Source organism: Xiphophorus hellerii, chromosome 19, assembly GCF_003331165.1.
Source record: "Xiphophorus hellerii strain 12219 chromosome 19, Xiphophorus_hellerii-4.1, whole genome shotgun sequence".
In the NCBI taxonomy this organism is placed as follows: domain Eukaryota; kingdom Metazoa; phylum Chordata; class Actinopteri; order Cyprinodontiformes; family Poeciliidae; genus Xiphophorus; species Xiphophorus hellerii.
The window spans coordinates 28475120-28503006 of NC_045690.1; the positions used below are offsets into that span (position 1 = coordinate 28475120).

At 38.3% G+C, this 27887-nt stretch overlaps 2 protein-coding genes across 3 annotated transcripts in view; one reads left to right on the plus strand and one right to left on the minus strand.

Moving 5' to 3' along the window:
- The first annotated feature begins 6378 nt into the window (after positions 1 to 6378).
- LOC116709399 (uncharacterized) lies at positions 6379 to 12317 on the plus strand. Its single transcript, XM_032547899.1, has 4 exons — positions 6379 to 7242; positions 7726 to 7929; positions 9058 to 9268; positions 11894 to 12317. Exons 1-4 carry the CDS (start codon positions 6537 to 6539, stop codon positions 12144 to 12146), a joined length of 1374 nt encoding a protein of 457 aa, XP_032403790.1. The 5' UTR covers positions 6379 to 6536; the 3' UTR covers positions 12147 to 12317.
- Positions 12318 to 14567: 2250 nt separating this feature from the next.
- Positions 14568 to 27887, minus strand: part of LOC116709396 (uncharacterized) — a 39926-nt gene continuing 26606 nt past the window's right edge. Inside the window, exons 15-19 of one of the 2 annotated variants that reach the window (XM_032547897.1) lie at positions 25414 to 25564; positions 19733 to 20346; positions 19520 to 19637; positions 16023 to 16092; positions 14568 to 15576 (exon numbers count right to left, since the gene is read on the minus strand). In XM_032547897.1, the coding sequence (XP_032403788.1) occupies positions 15251 to 15576; positions 16023 to 16092; positions 19520 to 19637; positions 19733 to 20346; positions 25414 to 25564 (1279 nt within the window). In that variant the 3' untranslated portion in view covers positions 14568 to 15250. Of the gene's footprint in view, positions 15577 to 16022; positions 16093 to 19087; positions 19263 to 19519; positions 19638 to 19732; positions 20347 to 25413; positions 25565 to 27887 lie in introns of those variants that run through there. The other variant, XM_032547898.1, reaches the window with a different exon arrangement.

The following is a 27887-nucleotide window of genomic DNA, read 5'->3' on the forward strand; positions in this document are numbered from 1 at the left end:
AAGTTTTTGTCGTTAAATGTAAGGGGCCTGAGAGAAAATGTCAAAAGGAAGGCGATGTTTATGTATTGTAGAAACAAGAATCCACATTGTATTCTTCAAGAAACCCATTCAACGGACTGTGATGAAAGATTTTGGTCAAATCAGTGGGGAGATCAAATTACTTATTCTCATGGTACTTCAAAATCAGCAGGTGTGGCTATATTACTGAGTAACTTTCCAGGGAAAATAATATATACAAAACATGACAGTGGTGGCCATTGGTCTCTTTCTGTATTACATATTGAGGACTCATTAATAATCCTAGGTAATATTTATGGTTACTGTAACATTTTGAAAAATAAAGAGCTTCTTTCTATGATTGAAGTAAATATCAAACAACTTAAACACAGATTTCCTACTAAATATGTTTTATTAGGTGGGGATTGGAACATGGTTATGGACGAAGCTCTTGATAGATACCCAAACAAATTCACTAATGTTCATCCAAACCGGATTCTGTCTGATTTCTGTACCAGCTTGGGTCTTATTGACTTATGGAGAGACAAACATATTAATGAAAAACAGTTCTCTTGGTTTAAATCAGATGCTTCAAGCAGATCTAGAATAGATTTTTGGTTAGGAACAGATGATATTCTCAAACTAACATCAGACTGTAATATGTCTCCAACTCCTCTCACAGATCACTGCAGCATTAATTTATTAATTACTCCTCTTCCTGACAGTTTGAGACATGGAGGGTATTGGAAATTCAATGCAAATCTCTTAAACTATGAATTATATTGCAGGGAAATCAAGAAACTAGTGAAAAAGATTCTGTTAGACGATTCAATAATAACCTACACTAAAAAATGGGAATATCTAAAATATAAGATACGGGCTTACTCTATCTCTTTCAGCAAAAACCTAAAAAGAAACAATGACCTGGAAGAAGTAAGGTTAGTTAAAGAGTTAAACCTACTATGTGTTAAACAAATGTTGACTGATGCTGACAAAAATAACCTCGTGACCCTACAAGCTAAATTAGACTCAATCTACGAAAGAAAGGCCCGGGGAGCTTTTGTCAGATCCAGAGCTAAGTGGATTGAGGAAGGGGAGAAAAACAGTTCATACTTCTGCAGGCTGGAAAAGAGGAGGCAAGTTAAAAAGCACATTAAATCCCTTATTATTAACAACAATGAATGTACGGACCAAATTCTAATTGCAAAATAAATTAGCAACTTTTACCAAAACCTTTATTGCTCTTCTTTTTCAACCCCAGACTGCGACCTTCTGCTAGACCAGGGGTCGGCAACCAATGGCTCCGGAGCCACGTGTGGCTCTTTCATCCTTCTGTTGTGGCTCCCAGTGAATTTGGGAAATAGAATATTTTATTAAAATTAAATCATAAAAAAATTATAAATTAAAATCATTTTAAAATAAATTTCTAAATCTGAAGATTATGGCAAATTTGTAACATTAAAACAAAAGTTTTGAACATTTTTAGCACCCAAAATATACGTCATGTCCGCTGATGTGCGACAGGCACTCCTGGCGAACCCCACATGTCTGGCAGACCGCATTTTTTTAGCGCACTGATTTATTGACTTTTTGATCCTTGCCTGGAAGACACATCATGAATAAATCCAAGAAAAGGAAACATTCTGAAGATGGCAGAACATTTAATGCTACGTGGACAGATCATTTTGCTTTCACCGCTGATGAAACTGGTTCACCAGTCTGCTTAATATGTGGCGACAGACTGGCAAACAACAAGAAGTCAAATGTTGAAAGACATTTCAAGAGCAAACACTCTGTCTTTGCTAAAAAATATCCCGAGGGAGAGGAGAGAAAAAAGGCTGTTTCAGAGCTGATGCGAAAGGCTGAAGCGTACGGAGCCCTCTAGGGGACATGGGGGATTTTTTTATTTTGCGTTCCCTCGCAATACTGTACTGGTCAGTTATGCAGCATAATTGAATACTGTAAGCCTTTCTTACGGTTTGCGCCGTACTTTATGCTTTAATATAAGGTTATGTGAGGTTTTTCCATGAATGTTAGTATCTTTTAGTGAAATATCTGAAGTTTTATATCTTTCTTTAGGACAGAAAGGCACCACAAACCTACGATATAAACAGAAACCTTCCGTAAGTAGGAAAGAAATAAAAACACATTATAATTTGGACTATTTTTGAGTTATTATCGCGGGTAATAAATCATCTGACAGTTTTGATTGTGTCTCTGTTGTGTTCGTATCTGAATGGTTTAAAGAGCTGCTTTCAGTGCCGCTCCATCTTAGCCTTAACAGACATAAACATGCAGTAAAAAAATAAATCGATTTTCAATCAGTGTTTTGCACCAAACAGTTAATAATAATAAACAAGTTTTCACTGAGGCTCTGTAAGAGCCATATGAATGAAATAAGTAATTATTGATATGACAGGAGCAGGCGGCTTTGACACTTAGGTGTGTCGATGTGGGAGTGACGTCACCAGGTATGAATGGGAAGGATACTGGCTTTGTGTGTATTAGGAAGCGGTGAGCGGGGCGGTCAGTCCTTGCAAAGTTTGGAGCCTGATCATCAAAATGGAATAAATCGATAATTGTGACAGAACAAAGAAGAGGTTTGGAGTTGATTGATACACGGACAGATGAGATTCCCCGAGTTAACCCAGTGCGGCCCTTTACCATCATTAGTTTGTTGTGTTTTTAATAATAAAAACTTGTTAATAGTAAAAACTGTTTGGTGCAAAACACTGATTGAAAATCGATTTATTTTTTTACTGCATGTTTATGTCTGTTAAGGCTAAGATGGAGCGGCACTGAAAGCAGCTCTTTAAACCATTCAGATACGAACACAACAGAGACACAATCAAAACTGTCAGATGATTTATTACCCGCGATAATAACTCAGAAATAGTCCAAATTATAATGTATTTTTATTTCTTTCCTACTTACGGAAAGTTTCTGTTTATATCGTAGGTTTGTGGTGCCTTTCTATCCTAAAGAAAGATATAAAACTTCAGATATTTCACAAAAAGATACTAACATTCATGGAAAAACCTCACATAACCATTAAAGCAGAAAATACGGCGCCCACCGTAAGAAAGGCTTACAGTATTCAATTATGCTGCATAACTGACCAGTACAGTTTTGCGAGGTAACGCAAAAGTTTTGCGAGGGAACGCAAAAGAAAAAAATTCCCCATGTCCCCTAGAGGGCTCCGTACCGTACTACGGGACACAGAAGCAGACTGCGCATTTGTTGGTTTGCTTGGTTCGTTCAGTGCCGGTGGATAATATTTGGATAAGTTTTGATTTTTATCTCCTGAATAAGAGGAGGACAGGTGACTGCATTCTGTTTCTATTTTTCCTTCAGTGCGGGTTTGGTAAGTTTCGATTTTTATTTCTTAAATACAAAGACCCAAATAGACAGAGGGTGTTTTGTTTGAAATTGAGCATCAATAAAGTGTAAAATGCGTTTTGTTACATGCAGAAATAAAATTTTGTGTTCTCTGCAGCAGTTCGTTGATTTCATAAACGCAACATGGTATCGATTTTTGTACATAGCATATAGGTTTTATATATATGACGTCAAAATGGGTTGTGGCTCCAAGTGCTTTCTTTTTATTGGGAGGCGGTCCCAAATGGCTCTTTGAATAGAAAAGGTTGGCGACCCTTGTGCTAGACCAAGTCAAAGACTTTGTCCCTCAAATCTCTGATGATTTCAAGGAAAACTGCGACAAAGATATTAATATGGAAGAACTAGACAGCGCCACCATGTGCTTGAAGCTGGATAAATCTCCTGGCTCTGATGGCCTTACTGCCAATTTCTATAGACACTTCTGGGATGTTCTCAGAGAATTTATGTTCCAGGTTTTTAAAGAGATCTTGTGTGATAATTCACTTCCACACACCATGAAACAGGGCGTTATCACCCTGAAACCCAAACCAGGAAGAGACAACAAGGTTCTCGACAATTACCGTCCGATCACCCTTCTAAACTGTGATTATAAACTACTGACGTATATCTATACAAATAGATTAAAGACTGGCCTTAAAGACGTTATTTCTGAAACACAGACAGGTTTTATGTCCAAAAGATCTATACATGATAACATCAGGTTGGTGCAGGATTTACTCCAGTACAGTGACCTGACTGAGGATAAAGGCTTCATCCTTTTCCTAGATTTCTACAAAGCCTTTGATATGTTGGAACATCAGTTTCTTTTCAAAGTTTTACACATGTTTGGATTTGGACCAAACTTCTGCAGAATAATAAAAAGCTTTTATAACAAGTTCAGTTGCTCTGCCACACGGTTCGTCTCCACGGTTCTCCATTAATAGGGGAGTAAAACAGGGCTGCAATATTTCCCCGTTTCTCTTTATCTTAGCTGTTGAAATGATGAGTATTTTCATAAAAAACTCAAATAGACCCAAATTGAAAGTTTTAGATGACCAAATTATAATCAGTCAACTAGCTGATGACACCACAATTTTTTTGAAGAGTCTAGACCAAACCCCTAAAGTACTTGAGTTAATTAATACTTTCTCCAAAGCATCAGGATTAACCTTAAACCTGCAGAAGTGTGAACTGATGGCGATTCATGGCTCTGATCTGACGGAAGCTTATAGTATTCCCATTAAATCCTCAGTTAAATATCTTGGAATTTTAATTACTAAAGATGCTAAACTCAGTGAAACTGTTAACATAGAGAATAAAATACAAAATTGCAAATCTCAGTTAAATAGAAGCTCCAAAGAGATCTGACCCTGTTTGGGAGAACCTATTTAACCAAAATGGAGTCGCTGTCCCGGTGCATATACCCAGCTTATTCTATGGCCATACCTAATAAATATATTAAAGCTATAAATCAGCTGAACTTTAATTTTATTTGGAAAAATCGAGTCCACTACTTAAAGAAAGCAAATATGGTTAAAGACTTTAAAGATGGAGGTTTACAAGCTGTTGACTTTGAGTGTTTAAATGCGGTCTTAAAGGTAAACTGGTTGAAATCTTTTCTAATAAATAGAAATAGTTTCTGGTATTGTCTCCCCAAAGGTTTGTTTAAAAAAATTGGATGCATGGATTTTGTTCTTAGATGTGACTTTGATGTCAACAGACTTCCTGTTAAGTTATCTGCCTTTCACAAGCAGGTTTTGTTGTGTTGGAAACTAATGTACACACACAACTTCACTCCTCACCAAACTCCCATCTGGAATAACAGATATGTGTTACACAGGAATAAGTCTCTGTGTTTGGATCACTGGATGGAAAAAGGTATTTGGTCCATAAGACATTTTCTTAATGACAATAGAGATTGGTTGTCTTATGACGAATTTTGCTTATTGTATAATTTGGATTGCTCACGTACTCAATTTAACACAGTAATGAACTCCATCCCCACTGCAGTCAAATATCTGGTTCAAAATATAAATATTCAATCAGCTAACCTTCAGTTACCAGCTCTTCAATTGTTTGGATTTAACCTTTTGGACAAATGTAATTCTAACAAACGGATGCGTCAGCATCTAACTAATGCTATATTTCCTGTCCGACCAAATAAAAACTCCATTTTAAATTTGTTTTCTGATTCAGAGGTTAATAAGTGGAGAACCGCTTACCTTAAATCTCCTCTAAGTCCTAAAGCTAAAGAAGTTCATTTTAAAATTCTCAATAACATTTTTCCATCCAGGGAATTATTAAGACAAAGATTCAACTTTGATACCAACAGCTGGACCTTTTGTGACAACGACATTGAAACAACAGATCATCTCTTTTTCTATTGTGTGCAAACTGGAACATTTTGGAGGAACTTTCAGGACTGGATCTCATCAAAACTTTCCCTACATCATCCCTTAAAAAGAGAGGATATAATATTTGGAAAAACCCACAGAGACAGAAGAACCGACCTCATTCTTAACAACCTGCTGATCCTCGCCAAATTCTTCATCCACTCCTGTAAATGGGGAAATAGAAATCCTAACTTTTCAGCTTTTAAAAACCTTTTAATGGACAAAAATCACTACAGAACCTTAAAACTGATGAAAAACAAGCATGGAATAAATACAGCTTTTGGACGCCTGTAATGGTGTGAATTTGTTTGAAAACTAAAGCCCCTTTGTCTCTGTTTTTTCGGTTTGTTTTTTTCATTATGCTATCCCTCTGATGTCTGATAAATTTTATTTATTTATAATTTTATTTTACCTGTTTTTATTTTTTTATTGTCATAATTATATGTGTGCCTTAAGCCTGTAAGACTTGTTTTCTTCATGTATGTACATGCCACGTGATATTGTACACTTGTTAAAAATGTTTAATAAAAAAAAACAACAAAAAAAAAAACTCTCCAGGTCGGCCCCTATAGGCTGTTTGCCGCCGGACGGTTCTTAGTGTAACGCTCAAAGAAATCGACCGTCTTCCGGTGTAAACATAAGGCTGCAGTTAGAATAAATTCGCCGAAAACTTTAAAATAGCGATCCATTAAAAAGCCTAAATTATTAACAGTATATTTACGCACTAGGTTTGTTGACTGTTGTTCTATACGCTGAGTGCATGAAGTAATGGAAGGACCACCGCAGCTACCACCTGAACTTTGGGTTTATGTGTTTAGCTATCTTAGCACAGAGGAAAAACACACGGTTCGCTCCTGCTGCAGGCACTTAAAGAAGCTTATCGACCACCCATCCCTATGGAAGGACTACACTGTGGTGATGTCCGAACTTCGCCGCTACACTTACGGCTTCTGGCACACATTGAATTATCGCAAGCTCACCCGAGTGGCTGTGCGACACCTGCGGCGAAAAGAGTGGCGACGTTTGGTAAAGTTCCTCCCGTCGCTCACTGCCATAGTATTTGTAGATGGCGGGCGACAATATAAAGAGAAATACATGGACAACCTTGCCCGATTTCCCAACCTACGGGACCTCGGGGTACGGAACGCTACCTGGGATGAAGCGTTGCTTGGCCACAGCCTAACGGAGCACCTTCAGGAGCGCCTCACACACCTGAGCGTGTGCAACGTGCGGCTGCCCAACACTGTGGAGTTCATCAAAACTGTGTCCCAGCTGGTCAACCTGCGCTTCCTCCTTTTCCACCAGCAGAGTGAGGGTTACGGGCTGGACACGGTGAGGCCTGTTCCCCGCAACGACTTCCACGCCATGTTGCTGAAGCTGAAGAAGCTGATCCACCTTTCCTGGGGGATGAAGGGGGAGCCACCAGAACCGCTTCCTGACGACTACTTGAGTCCACCGAATCCAGAACAGCCAGGTATGCCTTCTCCTTATGCCTGCCGTCATAGCTTCACAAGTGACAGTCCGAATTATACACTGTACGTTCAGTCCCATTTAAATAGCGTAAATATACTAATTTGGAGAACAAGCAACATACACAAACGTTGCCTTCCTTTGGGACAGTCGGTCATATTTTCCCTGTATTTTCGTCACAATGTAGTTCTCAGGACACAGGTTCAAAACTACTATATGTAGCTTCATATTTAGCAAACCAGAAGTCCTGCTAAACATAAAACTACATCATGGCCACTGATGTATTAATTTTCACCAGATGGACAATAACAGCCGAGTAGCAGTTTTATAGATAGTTTATGTATTTTCCAGCTGGAAAATCTATTACTTTGCTAGAGTTATTTCAGTTAATAAAAATTAGAACTCCTAAACCTCTCCTGTAATCCAGTGTTAAAGCCATAATCTACACTCCTGGATCTGCTTCTTAATGTTTTCCTTTCTGCTGCAGGAATGTCTTCGTACGGCGGCCCGGCGCTGACCAGTCTGGAGCTTGTGGACTACCCAGAGACTATCCTCCCTGAAAATGCTCTGAGGAGTCTGACCTCACTTCGGTCTCTTGCTGTCCGCTACAGGTACATCAGAGAAGGGATTGAGTGTCGACTCAGGTCCTGGCTGACCCCTCTGCGACAGTTGGAGTCACTCACCATCATCGGTGAGTTCTGCTGCCTTTCAGCATGTTTTACATTCTGTAGTTTGTTTATGCTGATATTTATGTATGGATGGATAGTACACAAGTACACAATATTAAAATGTTCTTCAAATACATTTTAATATAAAATATTTAAGATTTTAATATCACATTTTTGTAGCTTGCTGGTCTGGATCAGTAGGATGTGAGTTAGCATAGCAGAGAACAAAGCAAATTCTCATCAGAGAAGTTTCAAACAGCATCAGTCATTCTTCCACTAAAAGTGGGGCATAATGATATTTAGAAACATGTAATTAGATTAATGCTGCGGTTGATTAGTGTCATGATGATGCTGATTACATTGAACCTAAACTGACTCCTTTCTTTTTATTCTTCATCAATACTGTTTTGAGTTTTACCTTCTTGCTCAGTGAGAGTAAACATCAGCAGAGGTCTAGCTGGGTGGTCCAACCCTCAGTGTAACAGAGCTCAGCTGAGCCAACAGCGTCTCCAGTGATTGTAGTATAAAAACAGCTGGAAGCTTCATCTGTGTTCCTGGCTGCCATTATATCAGGAAGACTAAAGAACACACAGGTTTTGTCGGGTCATTTCACACAAAGAGAGCCAAGCTTGCATCATGCTGTATAAATCCCACCACCCAGGTAAACATTTCATGTTGATGCAGTGGACCTGTGACAGTCCAGATCTCAGCCTTGCTAAAACACATTTGTTGTTTCCTAAAAGCTGTCACTCAGAACAGCTGCAGCCACAACAAGGAGCATGAGGAGTTTGAAGCCTCAAATAGAGAAACAGTGGAGAGTCCAGGCCTCTCTGCTAGTAGGTGAACTGGAAGCTGCACCCTTCAGACATCAGAGGCCTCTGCCTAGAAGAGTGCAGCTCAAGCTTGAAGTGGAAACAGCCAAAGTGAATCAGGCGAAAGGAAAGTTCTTTAGAATCATGTGCTGACATCATTTTTGGTTAGATACACAAAAACCCTGGGCTTATCCAAAATCTGGTACTTTCTTAATAGGTTCCATTAACAGATCTCCTTGAAAGTTCTGTTGATGGGAGAGTTTAGAATTTGATGTTTTCATTGAATTTGGCACAATCACTGTGTTGGTTCTGAGAGGAAATGTTCTAATATTTCTTAAGGTGGGAACTCCCTTGCTACATATACAACCACCATCCCACCCAGTGTGACCAGGCTGACACTGCGAGTAGCTATAACTCTGAAAGACATGGACTCCATTGCTCCTAAAGTTCCAGGACTGGAGCACCTGGACATTGAGCAGAACCGTTCTAGTGGAAGCCTCTGCAGACGGATCCCCATGCTATTTCCTCATCTCAAGACTCTTAGGATACGGTGAGTAGCAACATTTGGACACTTGTTACTTGTTTACTGGAATGCAGACTTCACTAATGTGCAGATTATATTTAAAGATAAAATCATTAATATGTTGACTATGGCTACATTAAACCTTATAGTTTTATTCACAAGATGGGGGAAAAAATGTAAGAAATTATAAAATCATATTTTCAAGATCTGTGAAAACACAGACATTGTGTTGTCTGTTGAACACAATTAAAAGAATCTAAAAAATTAACATTATATGTTGAAAAAGACAAATGGAAGACTTATAAAATTGACTTTGTGAGCTTTCCATCATGTTACACACTGTTCCAAATTATGCAAATTGGATCCAAGTGTCATAAAGATTACATTTTTTGTTGTGATATTAAATTTATAGATGGTATTGTGTGTCAGGGTTCTTTGAACCACTATAATTAATTTCAGAGAGCTGGTTGATTAGTTTGTCTGGTGAGCTCAATTAAAGGAAATCTACTTAAGAAGGATGTTCCACATTATTAAGCAGTCCACAGGTTTCAAGCAATATGGGAAAGAGAAAGGATCTCTGCTGAGGAAAATGATCAGATAGTGTAGATAGTGTATTCATACAAATATCTAATGTATGAAAACATTAGATATTTAACAAAAACTGAAGCGTTATCGTACTGTGAAGAGATTTGTGGCTGATTCAGAACAAAGATGGGTTGGACAGATAAAGGCAGAATGAGGAAGGTTTCTGTTAGACAAATTGATCGGATTAAGAGAGCAGCTGTTAAAATGTCCTTACAAAGCAGCAAACAGTTATTTGAAGCTGCTGGTGCCTCTAGAACCTCAAGGTGGAGGATCCTCCAGAGGCTTGTGGTGCATGAACCTACTATTGGGCCCCTAACCAGAGCTCACAAGCAGAAATGGTCACAGTGGGCCCAGCCGTACATGAAGATTCATTTTCATACAGACTTGTTCACTGATGACTGCTGTGCAACCCTGGATGGTCCAGATGGACGAAGTAGTGGACTGGTGGTGGATGGCCACCACGTCCCAACCCAACCCCTGTGACGTCAGCAAGGAGGTGGTGGAGTCATGCTTTGGGCTGAAATCATGGGAAGAGAGAGAGAGAGAGAGCTGGTCGGCCCCTTCAGAGTCCCTGAAGGGACCTGCAAAGAAATTCAAGCAGAAACTCTCCACAAACTCACAAGTTCAATGGATGCAAAAATTGTGCAGGTGATATCAAAGAAGGGGTCCAATGTTAACATGGAAGTCAGTCTGTTGAGATGTTTTTGATTGAAATAGCTTTTGATTTTAGTACGTGTGACCGCAAAGAATGGCCATTTACAGTTCTTTATAATCCATAAAATGTTTAGAAAATCTGCTGTGCATAATAATTTGGAACAGTGCATTTTGAGTTTTTTATTTTTGAAAAAATACTGTTCTCATGGGAGCTTTGTTCAGTAAAATTTGATTTATACTGTAATAGTTCATGACTTGAAAACTATACTGACATCCTTTGCATTGAACATTTAAGAAAACCTGAGAAAATGTCACTTGCATAATAATTTGGAACACTGTGTAATGTTTTTCCCCCCCATCAAAAACATACCTGAGGAGTTGCTTTGATTCTTTCATGCATGTTTGAGAAATCCTTGAATCTCCCGTGGCAATCATTCTGGGTGCTAAATGCTTGCTTTCATAAAAATGTGCTTATTTCCACTAGGCTCATTCTCTGAGCTTTCACCTCATTCACTCCTCCAGACTAGCAGCAGCAGCAATTAGCAGATGCCTCATGGAACTAGGAGTCTGCTGAGCTAATCATACAAACTACTTCTCATTTCAGCGTTCCTAAGATGGTTGTAATTGTAAATGGCATATTGACGAACATTATTATCCCACGCTAAAGGTGGAGGGTCAGAAAGAGGAGCTTCTTAAAGAGACAGAGCCCCAATTTGAAGGCATCAAATTGCGAAGTCAAATTTCTTTAATGTCTTTTTTAATATAGCATTTTACAGCAACTGAAGATAACAGTTACTTGCTATAAAATGGCATTATGTTCTTGGAAATACACAATACTGCCCCTTTAAGAATTTTGAAGTGCAACAGAAAGCTTTAACATAACTTTTCCTCAAATGAATATTTCCATTACAATTTTCTTAATAACTGTGACATTTGATGACATCCGTCCATCCATTATCATACATCCCTAGTCGAGTCCCCAGAGGTGCTGTTCCTATCTCCAGCGGTTAACGGGCAAGAGGTGGGGTCGCCCTGGACAGGTCGCCCTGGACAGGTCGCCCTGGACAGGTCGCCCTGGACAGGTCGCCAGACCATCACATCTTGATGATGACATAGAAAAATCTAAATCTTCCTGTGATGAAAACAACCATGCAGATCGCTATCAAAGCAACAATACCAACAGAGCAACAATCATCAAGGGGTAAACTCAGTAGCCCCAATGATCCAGTATCTGCCTTAATCAGTATCCCATGTCATTGTGGATGACCTATGACCTTTCAATGCTGTGAATTGTGCTTTGACCCACAATTCAGTGCCTCTCACTGTTTTAGATGTGATCTGAACAATCCCTAAAAAATGAACAGCTCTGTTTATTTTCTTCAACCTTTAACATGTTTCCCATCTCATCTGCAGATTTTTCCGCCGGGAGCCAGAGAAAGATCTCCTTAGTCTCCACAAACTGCGACACCTGGTGCAGCTGGAGCTCCTGGTTGAGCGCTCCTTCATTCTGAGGGATTACCTGAACGGCCACCCGTGGCCCAGCCCCTGTGTGCAGGAGCTCATCAATGAGCTTCGGGATCTGTCAGAGAACAGGATCACTGTTATCACCACAATGCGCCAGAGAAACCTTTTAAGAGAGTGTGACTGTTTGTGGGAGGGGGACTGATCTGCTTTATATAGGGCAAGACAAGAAGCACACGGTTCATAAAGTGCAATACTCAAGGACAGAGTCAAAAAAAAGTTCAGAGGTGAAAGCTGCAGTGGTTGCCAGTTTTTCTAAAATGAAACATTTGGATTCTGTATGTACGCATTTCTTAATAAATTGACATTCATATCAGTGGCTGAGGATTCATAGTGACCATTTAGCTGATTAAATACCAGCTCTACCAGATTTCTGTGATTGTCAGAAAAGTCAAGTGGCAAGACGGTTCTGGGACTCAAACTCTAAAATCCACAACTTTCCCACATGGAACAATGCAGCTGTCTACCTGTGTGTTGCAGAATTCTTGTGTATAAAAAGCTGGGATAAGATTTCTTAAATGTTCACAGGTTACATTATTAGAGTACACATTTACCCATGAAGACTCATTTGATACAAAACGAGAAGCACAACTTAAATTATGCAGAGGTGGGAACTCTAGTCACATGACTTGGACTTGAATCAGACTTGAGTCGATTAATATTAAGACTTTAGAAATGACTTGAAAAAATGTTCAGACTTGGATTTGAACCTGTTTACTTGAAAAGACTTGATATTTTACCCAAAATATAAAGTGTAAAACACATATTTATAAAGTAGACCCATTAATTCCATTACACTCAGTCATAACATGTTTTTCTGAGACACATGAGCTCCAAGATGCTGCTGCTGTGCAGAACTTCAATCATGGCAGCAAACCAGCAAAAGGCAAAGAACTTCACACAGTTCTAGCTGATTAATGCTGTTGGATGCAGGTAGTGTTAGCTACATGATGACCAGCTGATGCTATTATATCACTTTAAGCTTGTTAAGAATAGGCTGCTAGTATTGTTTAAATATGTTCAAAAGTGGGTAGTACTTGAGTAACTTTTTGGGAGAAAAAGGTATTAAGAGGATTTTTACTGCACTGTGCTTTTTTCTTTTACTTGAGTTTTTAAGTAAAAGCTTTACTTTTCTTTTACTTATTATTGCTACTCTTACTTGAGTAGATCGATTTTGCATTTTTTTAAAAAAACTTCAGAGATTGAAAATATTACATTTCTGCAACATATGAGCTAATGGTTATGCAAATTTGAGCATAACTCAACATTTTATACATGTCACTGTTTATATCCTTGTTTATTTTGCACTAAACATAGTACTCCTATTTGAAAAGTTACATAAAGATTTGTTTATGCATTTATATTAAAGCAAATGCTTGTTTAGTCTAGCCCCCCCCCCCCCCCCCCCCCCCCCCCCCCCCCCCCCCCCCCCCCCCCCCCCGCTATGCTCTTCTGGAGCCGGGGGTCCTGATCAGAAAGCAGGTTCTGGACCTGAACTCAGGGAAGAGAGTTTCTCTGCCCCATCATAATGATGAACTGGGTCCAGTTCATCACAGGATGGATTGGAAGACATCAGGCAATTATATTGACAATAGATTGTTTACTGTAGTCAGCGCATTAAGTCTACTGGGTTTTTATACTTTGTGTTCAGCTGCACGTTTTATCAAGATTTGAAATAAATATGGATTTTAAAAACAAACAGCTTATTTACATTTAACATAAAATCGCAACATTGTTAAAAAAAAAAAGGGGGGGAGAAAAGACTCAAAAAGACTTGAATTTCCAAGTTTCAGACTCGGGACTTGAGGATAAAGACTTGAGACTTGCAAAATCCTGATTTGGTCCCACCTCTGGTATTTTGTAAAATCCAACCTCTGAGTCGTGTTATCTTGCTATTCCCTAATCAAAAACAAACCTGGAGTGTTTCTGTGATTCTTTAAAGCATGTTTAAGGAATGCTTGAATCTCCCATGGAAGTATTTTCGGTGCCTCGCCTGCTGTAACACCGCACATCTTCTCTCTGCACTGCAGTTTTCAGCTCCGCCTCCACTCAGCACCTCAGACTGGCGGCAGCAGCGATTAGCCTGGACTTGGCTTTCTATCATCGGAGCAACTTCTCAGCCCAACGCCCTAGGAATGTTTTAAACGGCATATGGAGAAACGTGATGACGTGCTGAAGGCGGAGCTTATTAAAGAGATATACACCCAGTTTCAAAGCACTAAATAATTTTTAAAAAGTAATGTCTTTTTGGTGTTTATAGCATTGTATTATAGCTGAAGGTAATTTGGTTACTAGAATAAAATGGCACTATGTGTATTTTATTCAAATACATAAGTACATAATATTCCCCCTTTAAAAACTGGACACATTTTATTTTTCATTACCTTCAGATTTGATGTTTTATGAATACATCTAATTGTTCTTTGTAACTAGGGAAACCTGGAAAATCAGTGCTGCATCAAAACCCTTTTTCCTCCCACTGTAAGATGGATATTAGAGATTGTACAACCTTCAATGTATCTTCAGCTTTTAAGAGAAGTTTTACATTTCATGGAGTAAAATTACATTTATTTTCACTTTTTTTATTCCACTCATTCAGATACTTAATAGACTACCCGCAGCCATTCCTGGCATCTATACCAGCAGCTTTATTAATCAAGAATGGATTTTATTTCAAGTTGGTTAATAAAAGCAACATGAGCCATGTATTTGTGTTTTTGTAGGTGTAAATAACTATAAATTCAGAATGCATTTTCATTTTTACAACAAATTTTGAACATTGTGATTTTCTCTAAATAGTAAAGTATGAGCATGAAAAACAATATACATTTATCCTTAGGATTTCTCTTAGCTCAAACATTCTCTCTACCTCACTTGATGTTAGGAACTTCTCACCGTATTTTAAACCTCTGAAAACATTTTTTTGTGTCGATCCATGTGCAAAACAATGAGGTAGACATTGGACATGCCAGAAATTTGAGAGCAACTATGCTTCTTACAACAAACACAGCCTTCATACGGTGCAGCTTAACCAAACATAACAGAACACTACAAGGACGCACAGAAGCTTTGAAGATAGGATCACATTTGATATGGAATCTAATAATGTTCTTTCTGTAAGTCCTCTGTAGTGCTCAGCAAAGTAAGTTCTATTGTTTTGACTGTAGATTTAATGAAAAGCCTCCCTAAGACATTTCCTTGAGGACAAGGTTGAAGTTGTAGGAAGGTCTCATGTGTTCCAGGTGAGCCTCAGAACTCCAGGAGCAACGATAGCGGTTCCAAAGATCTGATGCTGATCTCTTGTTTCTGCCCATAGACTCCATGCTCCACCTTCATGCCCTCCTTTGTGCACTTGGCAGATTCTGACATGAGCTGTCTGCAGGCTTCAACTAGGCTTGAGAAAAGCTGAGCCCCTAGCCAAGGCTCACATCTGTCTTTGTACTGCATTCTTCTATTAACCAGTGGCTCACCAACCAGGGAGTCTTGGGGAACCAGTAAAACACTCCCAGGAAGGTCGAGAACTGACACAGTGTGTCTGTCTTTTCGAAAAACTTTAGTGGACATGAACTTGTTGGCTGTTGAGAAAAATATGGAAACGATAGGGGTGAGTACATTTAAAACAGCAAGTTAAAGTAAATTGAGACATTTTTAGTGGTACACTAATACTGTAAGTTGGTATATTAATTAATTCTGTTATAAACTTGATGTTTTTAACATTTAATCAATTGAAATGTACTTTTATATCAATAAGAGGAAACGAATGGACTCGCTTAATGAGGAAAAAAGTCTGGATGAAACCTGGACTTGTTTAAGGCAACTGTCAACATTTCTAAGTTTCAATGGTTACACTTGAGGCAAGATGACTGTCAGTGACAAGCAAAAATTATATATAATATTCTTTATACAGATCTACAAAGAATGTTAATTTAAATAAAATCTAAAGACAATTCTTTAAGTCAAAAAGTAACAACTGATGTATCTCATTCCCATGAAAAAAAGGTGAATTTGAAAGATATCTCACCCATCTCATGTGTGACCTCCTCTGTAGCTCCTTGAAAGAAGCACACATATACAACCAACCCCTGTTCGATCTAAAGAGAGACACAATGATCATTTCTGATAATAAAAAATAGTGCATCTTCTAAAACTGAAACAGGAAGGAAAACAATTAAAAAACAAGTTTGTTTATGCATTTGGTAAACACTTATCCAAAGAAACTTACTAATTGGGATATAACAGAGTTGGCTATATTTAAGCTAACAACAGGTTACTGAGCAGGAAAACTGCAGGTCAGAGGTGAGGCATAGAGTAGGAGATGCTCTCCGAAGAACTGGGACTTCAGGAGTTTCTTGGAGTTGTACAACACTGGAACAAAACCTGAAGAGTGTATGGATTGTGTTGAGCTTAGTGTAGGCACTGCTACTCAACCGGAGTGACCAAGTTTGTAACATAAGCTTCTGTGAGGCACCTTGTAAGCTAACAAGCTAAATTCTCTGCAGGCAGCTATGGACATCTGGGTGATGTGTGCTCTAAGCTCAGATGTGCCACCGGTCTCCAGGGAGTCAAGGTGGGAGACCTAGACATGAATACGTATCATTGAACGCTGGGTCCTACATTACATTGGCACCATCTTGAATGTGGCAGTAGAGTGATTGAAGCTCCATAATTCATGTGCTGCATGGACTTGTTTCAACCGTTTTAAAGTGCAAACAGGATCCATTGACATTATCTTTCAATGTAATGAAGCAAGAATGAGAGAGAAAAAAAATGTAATTTTATGAGCAGAATTTCTTGACTTTGGGGCCAGAAACTAGCTTTTAAACAACCAAGAAATATTTCTTATGTAACTAAGTTGGCCTGAAGTAACTGTTATTTTCTTAGCTTAGCTAACTTTATTCCATACTGTCTAATGAGAGAGAGCACTGTTAGAAGGGAAATGCATTAAAGACCAGAGGATTCTGGGAGGACAGGTCAGACCATAGACATATACATAAAGAATAGACGCCTCATGGACCGCTCTTGCCTATTGTCACTGATGTGACGTTGTGCCGCCATCTTGGAGTGGTCGACTGCTCCCCTCAGCGTTATATGTAAATGTGCTGATACTGCAATGAAGTATCAGCACATTTATAACGAGCTAAATACACACACACTATTTTCCTGAAAATAATAATAATAACAATAATAATAATAATAATAATGCATTTTATTTGACAGCACCTTTCAAAACACCAAAGGACACTTTACAAGATTAAAAACACAAATTAAACAGTTTTGTGTCTTGTGGCACAAAATAACTAGACAGTTAAAGTGAGATGGTTAACTTGAACAGATGAGTTTTGAGTTGTGCTTTGAAGGTCAGAACAGAGTCAATATTACGGTTGTCAGGGGGAAGAGCATTCCAGAGTTGGAGAGCAGAGTAAGAGAAGGTTCTTTTCCCCATGTTGATGAGACAGACAAGAGGCACTGAGGTGGATGGAAGAGGAAGAACGAAGGGAACGTGAGCAGGTGGTGATGTGCAGAAGATCAGACAGAAAAGGAGAGGCCAGGTTGTGAACTGCCTTGAATGTAAACAACAGGATTTTAAATTGAATTCTGAAAAAAACAGGAAGCCAATGAAGTTGTTGTAAAATTGGAGTGATGTGGTGAAATGGAGCCATTTTGGCAATGATGTGAGCAGCAGAGTTTTGAACCAGTTGAAGTTTACAGATTGATTTATGAGGCAGAACAACCAGGAGGGAATCAATTTGAGGAATTGGACCAAAAAGAAAGCAGAGTGCAGGGAGAGAGATGGATGAAGTCAGTTAATATTACGGAGGTAGAAGTGTGCAGACTGGATAATATTATTAATATGAGAGTGAAAAGAGAGAGTACTGTTAAGAATGACACCCAGACTTTTAACATGAGGGGTTGGAGAGACCAGAGAACTGTCAATTGTGAGGGAAAAGTTGTTGACTTTAGATAGAGTAGATATTATTTAATGTTAATAATGTTATTTATATAACATTTATGATGTTATTTAATATTTAATGTTTAACTGTGGCTTGAATTCAGAGTTTCCAGGTCATTTGACAAACTGTCTGTGGCCCTTAGAACCAAAAAGAACCATTTTAATTTCATCAGTCCACAAAATATTACGCCATTTCTTTTGAGGCCAGTCAATATGTTCTTTGGCAAATTGTAGCCGCTTCAGTACATGTCTTTTTTTAACAATGAGACTTTGTGGGGGCTTCAGATTAATGTCTGATTGTTGCAGAACTCACAGCCACTCGCAGATCTTCTTTGATCCTCCTGGAGCTGATCATTGGCTGAGCCTTTGCCATTTTGGTTACAGACTGAGCCATTTGAAAAGCTGTTTTTCTTTTTCTTCCTCGACTTTCTGGTTTTGGCTGCCATTTTAAAGCATTTGATACCATTTTAGCTGAACAGCCTATTATTTTCTACACTTCTTTATAGGTTTTCCCTCTTTTTTAATTTTTTGACCAAAGAACATTCTTCTTCTGAACAGTGTCTTGAACAATCCATGTTACTCCGTTTCTCAAGAACAAATGCAGCATCAGTTGCTTTGATCTTTACATAAGTATCTGTTGTTTTCACATAATCACATTTTTGAACACATCCCTTTCAGTAAATGACTCAGTTTCACAGAATCAGCAGAATGCACATCATGCCTGTTGGGTCTGTTGGTTTTCTAAACATTTACTAAACCTTCTAAAAACTTACTGTAGTGTAAAAGTTGAAATTCCATCAAAACAGTGATTTATCTGGCTAGTGATGTGGGACTATTATTTTTAACACAACTGTGTTAAAAGAAAAAAAAAAGAAGAATATATACCGTATATATATATATATACTGTATATATATATATATATATATATATATATATACACACACACACACACATGGGTGGGCATGTGTGTGTGTGTGTGTGTGCATGTAATTTATTTAGTAATATCAATACATATTTATACATATACAAAATAATACAAATATGTTACAGAGAAACAAAGGTGATTAAATAATAATTATAATAATATTTATAATACCGAATAATATGGCTCTGTATATTTATATGCACATGTACGTATATATACATAGTATATATAGTTTTTTCATGTTTTCTGGCCGAGGAGTTCTGATGTGATGTGTTTGGGTATTAAGGCAGTTTATGTAATAAAATAATTCAGTCTGTTGCATTTCTTTCACATATTATCTATGCTGTCTATTGCAGAATTGACATGTTATACAAAAAACTTTTTCCTGAAAAAAAGAAAGAGAAATATGTAGCTAATGTATTTATCAAAGTTTATTGACTTTACAATAAAATACCTCGAAATTAAGTTTTTGTCTATATATACTGAAATGGTTAATATACATAAAACTATGGAGTTGTGTATCTTCATGAATACATCCCTGTAAAGGTGTGTGTGTGTTCATCAATGCCAATATAAAAACAGTGTATCAAATGTAAACATATGTTAAGCATATTTGAAGCCATTACAGAATCACTCACTCACCTGGACCCAATCAGCATCAGCACCATCTACCGCTGGTCTGACCTTAACTTTGGCCTGGCTGCACTGCTGGATAATGGTCCGGGCCTGAAGACTTTTTGATTTCTGATGTACAGGTGGACTGTTGATACACACAAATGCAAAGGAAAGCTGAGTAAAAATGACTTAACATTAAAAAATTGCAAAATACAGCAAAAGAGTAGTTTTGTGTCCTACCCATCCACTTTGGGAGGTAGTTGAGCTCCCTGTGCCACTGCAGAGTTGGCGATGGTGAAAACAGGCCAGGGTTTGGAGCTTGGGGCCACAACTGGCTCTAGACCACAGCTGGAACTCCCTTGAAGGAAACTGTCTCCCTGTGTACCTCTCTTCCTCTTTGCAGAGCACTGGTGTAGCCGCTGGCTCTGGGAATCTCTGGATTTTTTGGTCTTTTGTCCATGACTGTTATTTTGAGTTTGTTCAGAAGTAGGATGTGGCTCTACGAGGGATGGGCCAGCTGTACTCTGCTCTTTGATGAAATGATGCACATTAATACTGTTTTCAGAGCTAATTGTTCCTTTGGGATCTTCAGGTTCAGCTGGCTCCTTTGACAGACTCTGGTTACTGGATTGAACGTCACAGCTCCTGAATGTGTCAGAATGTACAGTGGTCATCATTTTGTTGGGCCACATCCTGGCAACAAGGGTTGAGTTGGGAATCCTGGGTTGGAGAATGATAGATGCTTTGTTTTGAAGTTGACAAGGGGTTTTCAGATGGATAAGTATGGGAATTCTTGGCTGCGGATTGGGGGGAAGTATACTGGAGGACACAGGGAATGGCGGTGTCTCCACAGACTGCATTAGGAGGCAAAACAAAAGTATCAGCTCCATGATTAAGTTTGCTCTAATGACAGGTTTTAAAACCTAATAAAATCAGATGTTCATTACCAGTTAGGACAAGAACATGGAATAGATTACCAGCTCAAACTACTGTATGTATTAGAACCTGCTAAACCTGATTATAGACAGAATATCCAGCAAGAGAATGTTGTTAGCTCGACTCATTACCGTTTGAAACTTACAATGACAAGCATCACAATGCCATACCATATGCACCAAAAAATACTGTTTAATAAGACTCTGACACTGAACCATTTATGAGAATAAACGTCACTGACAAACACTTTAATTTGTTTAATTCTGGCACCACAAAACATATTTTATGTAAAATCGACTTTTTTTTAACCCTATATACTTTTATAATGTTATTCCTTCGTAAAAAAAAAAACATAGTTAGAGTGTTGATTTCAGTCTTTCATGCATGTTTGACAAATTCTTCAAGCTCCTGTGGCAACCATTTGGGGTGCCTAAATGCTTGCTCTCACAAAGCTTCACTTATTTCCACAAAGCTCCTCCTTGAAGCTGCAGTTTACAAGTTAGTGAGGTTCTGTCTCACAGAGCCCCTCCCCTTCCAGGTGTTTGCTAACTGGGGCAGGCTGCGAGTGCTGAGCTCATTATACACCTGGTTTATGTTACTGGCAGACATTACTGACAATACTTAAATCACTATATTATATATATATAGCCCTTTCATGAATAGTGGTCACTACAGTGGACAGCTATCTAAAAGCCATTTTCTTGTGCTTCTTGTGGATTTTTATGTTATAAATTCACACAGACCACTGAAGTGGACACTAATGCATCATAAAATACTCTATCTAATAGTGTATTAGATAGTGTATTCTGTAGTGATCAGGCCATCAGCTGCAAATGCAAGAAATAATTTTTTGTTAAATCCAATATGGCCACCAGACAAACAAGCACGCCAACTGACCCGGTCCCCCCTTCCACTGTAGATGACTTTGCAGGTAAAAAAAATACATTGTGACATCAGATAACCCTAAAGAACAATACTACTGATGTATTTTACAAATAACAACTGTTTATTTGGAGAAAATTACAATTGATCACCTGATTCACAGTATGGAAAAAAATCCTGACACAAAGGATCATAATTCATGCATTAAGGGGTTAAATATATATATATATATATATATATATATATATATATATATATATATATATATATATATATATATATATATATATATATATACATAGTATATACTGTATGTATGTATATATATATATATATATATATATATATATATATATATATATATATACTGTATACGTATATATACAGTATATATAATATATGTATATATTATATATATATATACTGTATATATACGTATACAGTATATATAATATATATATATACAGTATACAGTATATACTATATCTATCTATCTATCTATATATATATATATATATATATATATATATATATATATATATATATATATATATATATATATATAGACAAAGAACCCCGTATTTTTCATGGGGAAGTAACTGACAAATGGTCTGTTCTTGAATGGGTCAAGCTGATGTCAATGTATTTGAAAAAGAAGAATGTTAGTATTACAGATCAGCCTGGTGAGGAAGAGCCAGAGATGTAGTGAAAATAGACATATGCAGCTCAGTGTTGAACAGCAGCCTGAAGCAATTTATGCTATTCTTCAGTGACGTCACATACTCATGCATGCCTCTCACTGACTTCTACTGCACACTTCCCAGAGCTAATGAGAGTCCCTTAGATTACTGAGTCCATCTGAATAAAGCAGCTGACATAGCTGAGGAGTGTCTCCAGCACCAAAGAAAAAGTACAGGTGACATCAGTAAAGAGGTGGTCTTGGTGTTTGTGCAATGCTGCAACAAACCTTCACTATCTCTTGTGTTCAAGAGCAAATTGGCAGACAGTTGGACCGACATGAAGCTGAGGTTCAAGTGAGGACTGATGAATAGCAGAAAGAAGAGAAATACAAACAAAGTAAATCTGCAGCAGAGCGCTCCTTCAGACAAGCTGTTTCAGTAATGAGTAATGCCACAGAGAAGAAGGGGGAACTCAGGCAGAAGTTATGATGCATTCCCACAAGCAGAACTTGAGTCAGTCCCAACAAAGCAAGGAATTGACTGCAGTACAGAACACCATGGAGAAGATGCCTGAGATGCTTGGTGATGTATTGAGTAGTCTGATTACTTCTTCAAAGGCCTATTGTCTTCCGAGGCCACAGTCAGTCATTCCAGAGAAAGAGGATGTCAGGGTCCAGAAGTTGTAGCATCTGCAGGGACAGCTCTCACTCTACCATCGCCCACTTCCAGCTACATCGCTTGTGTTTCATATGTCATCAGCCTGGGCACATAAAACATCAGTGCCCTAACATGGACACCTCAGTGACTGCACCAAATACTCGATCCCACCAGGAAAACTAGACATGCCACATTTTGAGAGGGACAATGTGAAAATTCCCTCAGTGATGATTTGCAGTCAATATATGAATCACCAGCACTCTGACACTTTTGCCTGGTCATGAACACTTGGTGTGGGGAAAGCTCCCAGACTGCACTGTGGTTGTTGAGCCAACACATTCTCACAGTATACCAAGAAATGTTCGAATTACAAATATTATCAATGTTGCTCAGTTCAGGAGGCATGCATGCGAAATGCGATCTCCAAATTATGCCCCGCCTCTTCTCACACAGACAAGTCTGAGTACAGTGAACCCTCGTTTATTGTGGGGGCTGCGTTCCGAAAAGAACCCGTGATAGGCGAAATTCGTGAAGTAGTTTTTCACAATTATTATAAAGCATAATTAAATACTATGCATTGAATCCAAAGAACAAAATCTGTTTTCAGGCCCAAGCATTTTTTTTAACAAATAGAACGCTTTCTTACAAATAACTACAGTAAAATAACCATTTTAATCATCAATACTAAGTACAGTAGGACAAATTGTGACTCGCGTATTTCACTGTTCCTCTGACTGTGACGCTGCGGCCTGACTCCGCTCTCTAGTGGCTTTTTCTTCTGAAGCCCGTGGTGCAGGTGTGTTTTTTTCGAGAGAAGAACATAGTTATCGGCAGTTGTTGTTGCTCTTTTTTCTTCTGGGCAAAAATATTTGCCAAAATTTGCCAAGCTGTATTACGCATGTTTAAATACCCTAACGTTATTGGCACACAGGCAGAGAAGAAGCGCGGAGACTGTTTAGCGAATCAGGACGCAGAACACAATGCACTGTGAAAAAAAACTACGGTACACAAAAAAATCCGCAAAGCAGCGAGGCCGTGAAAGGTGAACCGCGTTATGGCGAGGGTTCACTGTATCTCATTCACATACATGTATTGTTATTCATTCAGTGTAGTATTAGCTCACGCACACACACTTACGATTCTGATATCTGATTCAGTCTAGTATGCCTGTATTCTTTAAATGGTATGTATGTGTGTGTGATATTTTAATGGTGTATATGTGCAATTTTTGTCTTCTAGGTGTGTTTGTGTGTGAGTCTGTAGTACTGAGTGTGAGAGAAAACATAGTTTTTGTCCTAGACGGTTCCTCACAGACACTAAACCACATTTATCCTCAGGCAATAACACAACATGTACACAAAATAAATAAAAATAAAGAATGTGAAAACCTCACTCAAATCTAACTAGTAAATTTTCTCAGTTCTTGTCAGATAAAGATGGAAGGTATCGGTCTGTGCATGTTATCTGCAGGACAAATTTCATTCCCACTGAAAAAGAAAAAGCAGAGTTGGATCAGTAGATTAATTCCAAACAGCTCAGGTTTGATTATTTTTAAGGTATCAAGATGTGTAGATGACAATCACACTTATATAAGTAGATTTGGAAAGCTGAGCCACGTAATCGTGACGCGTTTTGGATCTGATGTAGAACTTCGCCAATGGAAGGATTCAGAAGGAGCATTTGTTCAGAGACCATATTGATCAGCTGGGAAATGTTGATGATGATTTATTAGCGTTTAGATTAACCCAGACTGATCATCCTGGAGCTCTGAGCAGAACTTAAAGAAGGAGCCGTGCGGCACCGGTATCGGTACCGGTGCAGCTGGAGCTATTGACAGGTCGAGACAGTCATCTTTCAGTCGAGCCATGCCAGTTTGGTGAATGGGTCTTTATGGACAGAAAGCATCTCCATTCTATAAATTTGCAAGTTATACACACGATTCCTCCATTTAATAAAATACACACACCCTCTTGTCACTGCAAAGAAATCTATGGGACTCCGTCTTTCTTTAAATCCCGGCTGAACGCTCTGCAATAGCAGAGCGTTTGAACAGCTCTTTTTCTTTTTTTTTTGTCTATTTTGAATTTTTTCTTTTTATTTTTTGTGCCCTGAAAGCACATTTTAATTAAAATATATAATTATTATTATTATAAATACGTACGCTGCTAAAAGCAAGGACCATTGCCAAGGTTACCGCTTTGCGTGGTGACAGCCTTGCAGGTATTTATACTAATTTAAATATGTATTTATGGGTGGTGACAGGGCTGACCAGAAGCTGCGCTCTATGTCCCACAAAATTGGAATTAATAAAAGAAAGGTGCGCAATCATGTGCATGCACATGATTGTATACATCTGATTATTTTTGGGCACCGGACTTTTCACAATTTGTCCGTTCGCCAGTTTTTAGTGTGAAAGCTGCACACTCTTTTACACATGAAGCTCAAGAGCAGGAGAAGCAGCAAAGAATCCTGTGAACTTGTACAATGTAGTTTTCCTGGAATCCTGGAATAAACCAACACAGAACTGCATTTTGGACATTTGTTTGAAACTGTGTAAACCAGAAGCCTAAACTGTATCAAGTGACTATCTGAGTACATTAACTTTTAGTTTGATCATCTTGAGTTATTTGATTGTCATAGTCAAATGACAATCAAATAACACCTTTATTTTGTTTTCTTTTCATCGTTGTAGCCATTCAGAGACCACCGCCCTGCTGTAGAATTTGTTGCTTGTTTTACTTTATCAAGGTGAATGAAGAAACCCACCATTGTCTCCACAGACTCCAGCGTATGCTCCTCCTCTACAACCCCATCTACACAGCCTCTTTCATTATCATTATCACCACCATCATATTCATCACCATCATCGTCATCGTCGTCGTCATCATCATCATCATCATCATCATCATCATCACCACTGCAATTATGGGAAAAAAAGACAGTCAGATAACAGACACAAAACCAAAGTTCAGAGAAATATAATTATAACAATTATTTCATGTTTACTTTTTTTCCACTTAAGTCAATGAAATCACTTTAGTTTTCATGCATTATTGCTTAGTTTTAACATTCATGTGTGTTACATTTTTTGTACTTCTGCTAAGTTCAACTCGTCTGGAAATTATGTTTAACATAAATATTTTGACTTTAAGTTCTTTAGTGACATGAAGCTGTTTGTGTTACATACTGTATGACTGCATGCAATACAAACAGTGTTACATACAGTCATGTGTACTGAACAGAAATATAATCTCTGTTATGATCTCCAGCACAAGATCACCACATCCGGCTCGTCCATCTATGGGATCGGCTAAGACCAGTGACACACACAGCTGATGAGACTATTGGTCTGCACTACAGACACATCACACCTCAGACTGTCCGTAACCGCCTACGAGAAGCCAACTTGGACAAAATCAAATTCCTCAACCTGACCCCTATCATGTTCAAAGGACTGTCAATCCACTACAAATGACCATACCACGATGTTATCAATGCCGATATGAAGATCAGTAATTACTGGAAATATATTTTGAGTTTCTGTGTATATTGTGTAACTCAAATATTCATAAAACTCTTATATTTGTCATGGGGTATTTATATTTTTGTTTAGTGTATGTAGCATGGCTACATACATGACAAGGTCATCTAGTTAATTTTTAAGGTGTGCCAGCCTGGTATCATTCCTGACAAGTAGGTTTTTATAGAGTTAGCTTTATGTAATCGGTCACACAAGGGCAATAAACTACCTAAAAGTGGTAGAGCATTTGGTCAAATGAATGACAAAAATATATTATTTTCCTTTCACAAAAGACCATCCACATAATGTTCAGTTTTGCATTTTAAACGTTTATAAACAAAGACAAATCCCTTTCCCACAAAAAAATATCTGTTATTCTTCCCCAAAGTTCATAGGCAGCCAATGGCTCCGGTACAAAATTCTGTCCAATAATGAGAGAGGTAACGTGATGCAAGTGTCTCACAAAGAGGCAGAACCAGGTATCTGGGTTTTTTTTCTTTTATCGTCTACAGAGAAACTTTTGACTCAGTAGCGTCACAGGCCTACAAGACCTCCGATTCAACATGTCAGAGCTGCTGGAACACAGGAGCAAATGTACTTTTATTTTGTGTGAATTTTTATCAATCCCAAGAGGAAGTTAACTATCCCACTTAACAAACCCACTTGGACAAAACAAAGATGGGAGGCAGAGACGGCCAAAATAATTTCTGAAGAAACATGGGAGGGAGTCTGGACTGAGGCACATCGAGTCACAAACTCAAATATGTGGCGGGAATATAAATGGAAAATTATTAGCAGACATTTCAGGACCCCAGATGTAGTTGCCAAGATGGATCCTAAAGTACCAAGCTTGTTTTGGAGAAACTGTGGCTCAGCGGTCCCCAATCATACACACATTTTTTGGTCGTGCCCCTGCTAACCCTAACCCTAACTACAAAACGTTTGGGATGAGGTGTACAAGGCTATAAACCATATCTTCCCGGAAGTTATACCAAAAGATGTTACAGTTGCGTTACTTGGTATTATACCAGATGGTTTGCAAGGACGGGCCAAAGTATATCTGTTAAATGTCCTTTTTACAGCAGCCCTGAAATGCATTACAATCAGGTGGATGCAGTTGGAACCACATTCCTATGACTTATGGATTCAAAAAGTAAGCAAATTGTATAAAATGGAAAAGATAACCTACTCATTAAGACTTCAAAAAAACACTTTTAGTCAGCAGGGGGCCAGCAGAAGCTGTGTTGATGTAAATAAGTCCAACAAGTTTGTCTTTTGGCATATGGTGTTTAGCTATCCTGCCCAAAGCGTATCCTTATTTAAGGGTTGTATGGTGATGAGGCCACAGATGTGATGCTGAGGTCGTAAGATGTCATGCTAAGATGTTTATTTTATTGAAAACTTCATATTGCCAACACTTGTGTTATGTACTACTGATGTATAGCCGTATAATTGCTCTGTAAAAATAATAAAAGCGTAAGTTCTAAAAAAAAAAAAAAAAAATCAAAATCCTGCTAAAGCTACCGACGCCAAGTCGTGTTGGCCAGGAAACTACCATTTTTTTCCGTAAATATCCAATATTATGCTCCCCCCTGTCCCTGGTCTTACGTTAGTTTCCCCCGCTGGAGTGACATGAGATGCACAAATCCCCTCGTTCAGAGTCTCGCCAACTTCTGATTGGTTCAATTGGAGAAATGTTAATGACATTTACCATTCAAAT

Coding starts and splice junctions, on each gene's coding strand:
- LOC116709399 (XM_032547899.1), top strand. CDS start 6,537: ATGGAAGGACCACCGCAGCTACCACCTGAACTTTGGGTTTATGTGTTT. Junction 7,243..7,725: donor ACCGAATCCAGAACAGCCAG/GTATGCCTTCTC, acceptor TTTCTGCTGCAG/GAATGTCTTCGTACGGCGGC. Junction 9,269..11,893: donor CTCAAGACTCTTAGGATACG/GTGAGTAGCAAC, acceptor TCTCATCTGCAG/ATTTTTCCGCCGGGAGCCAG.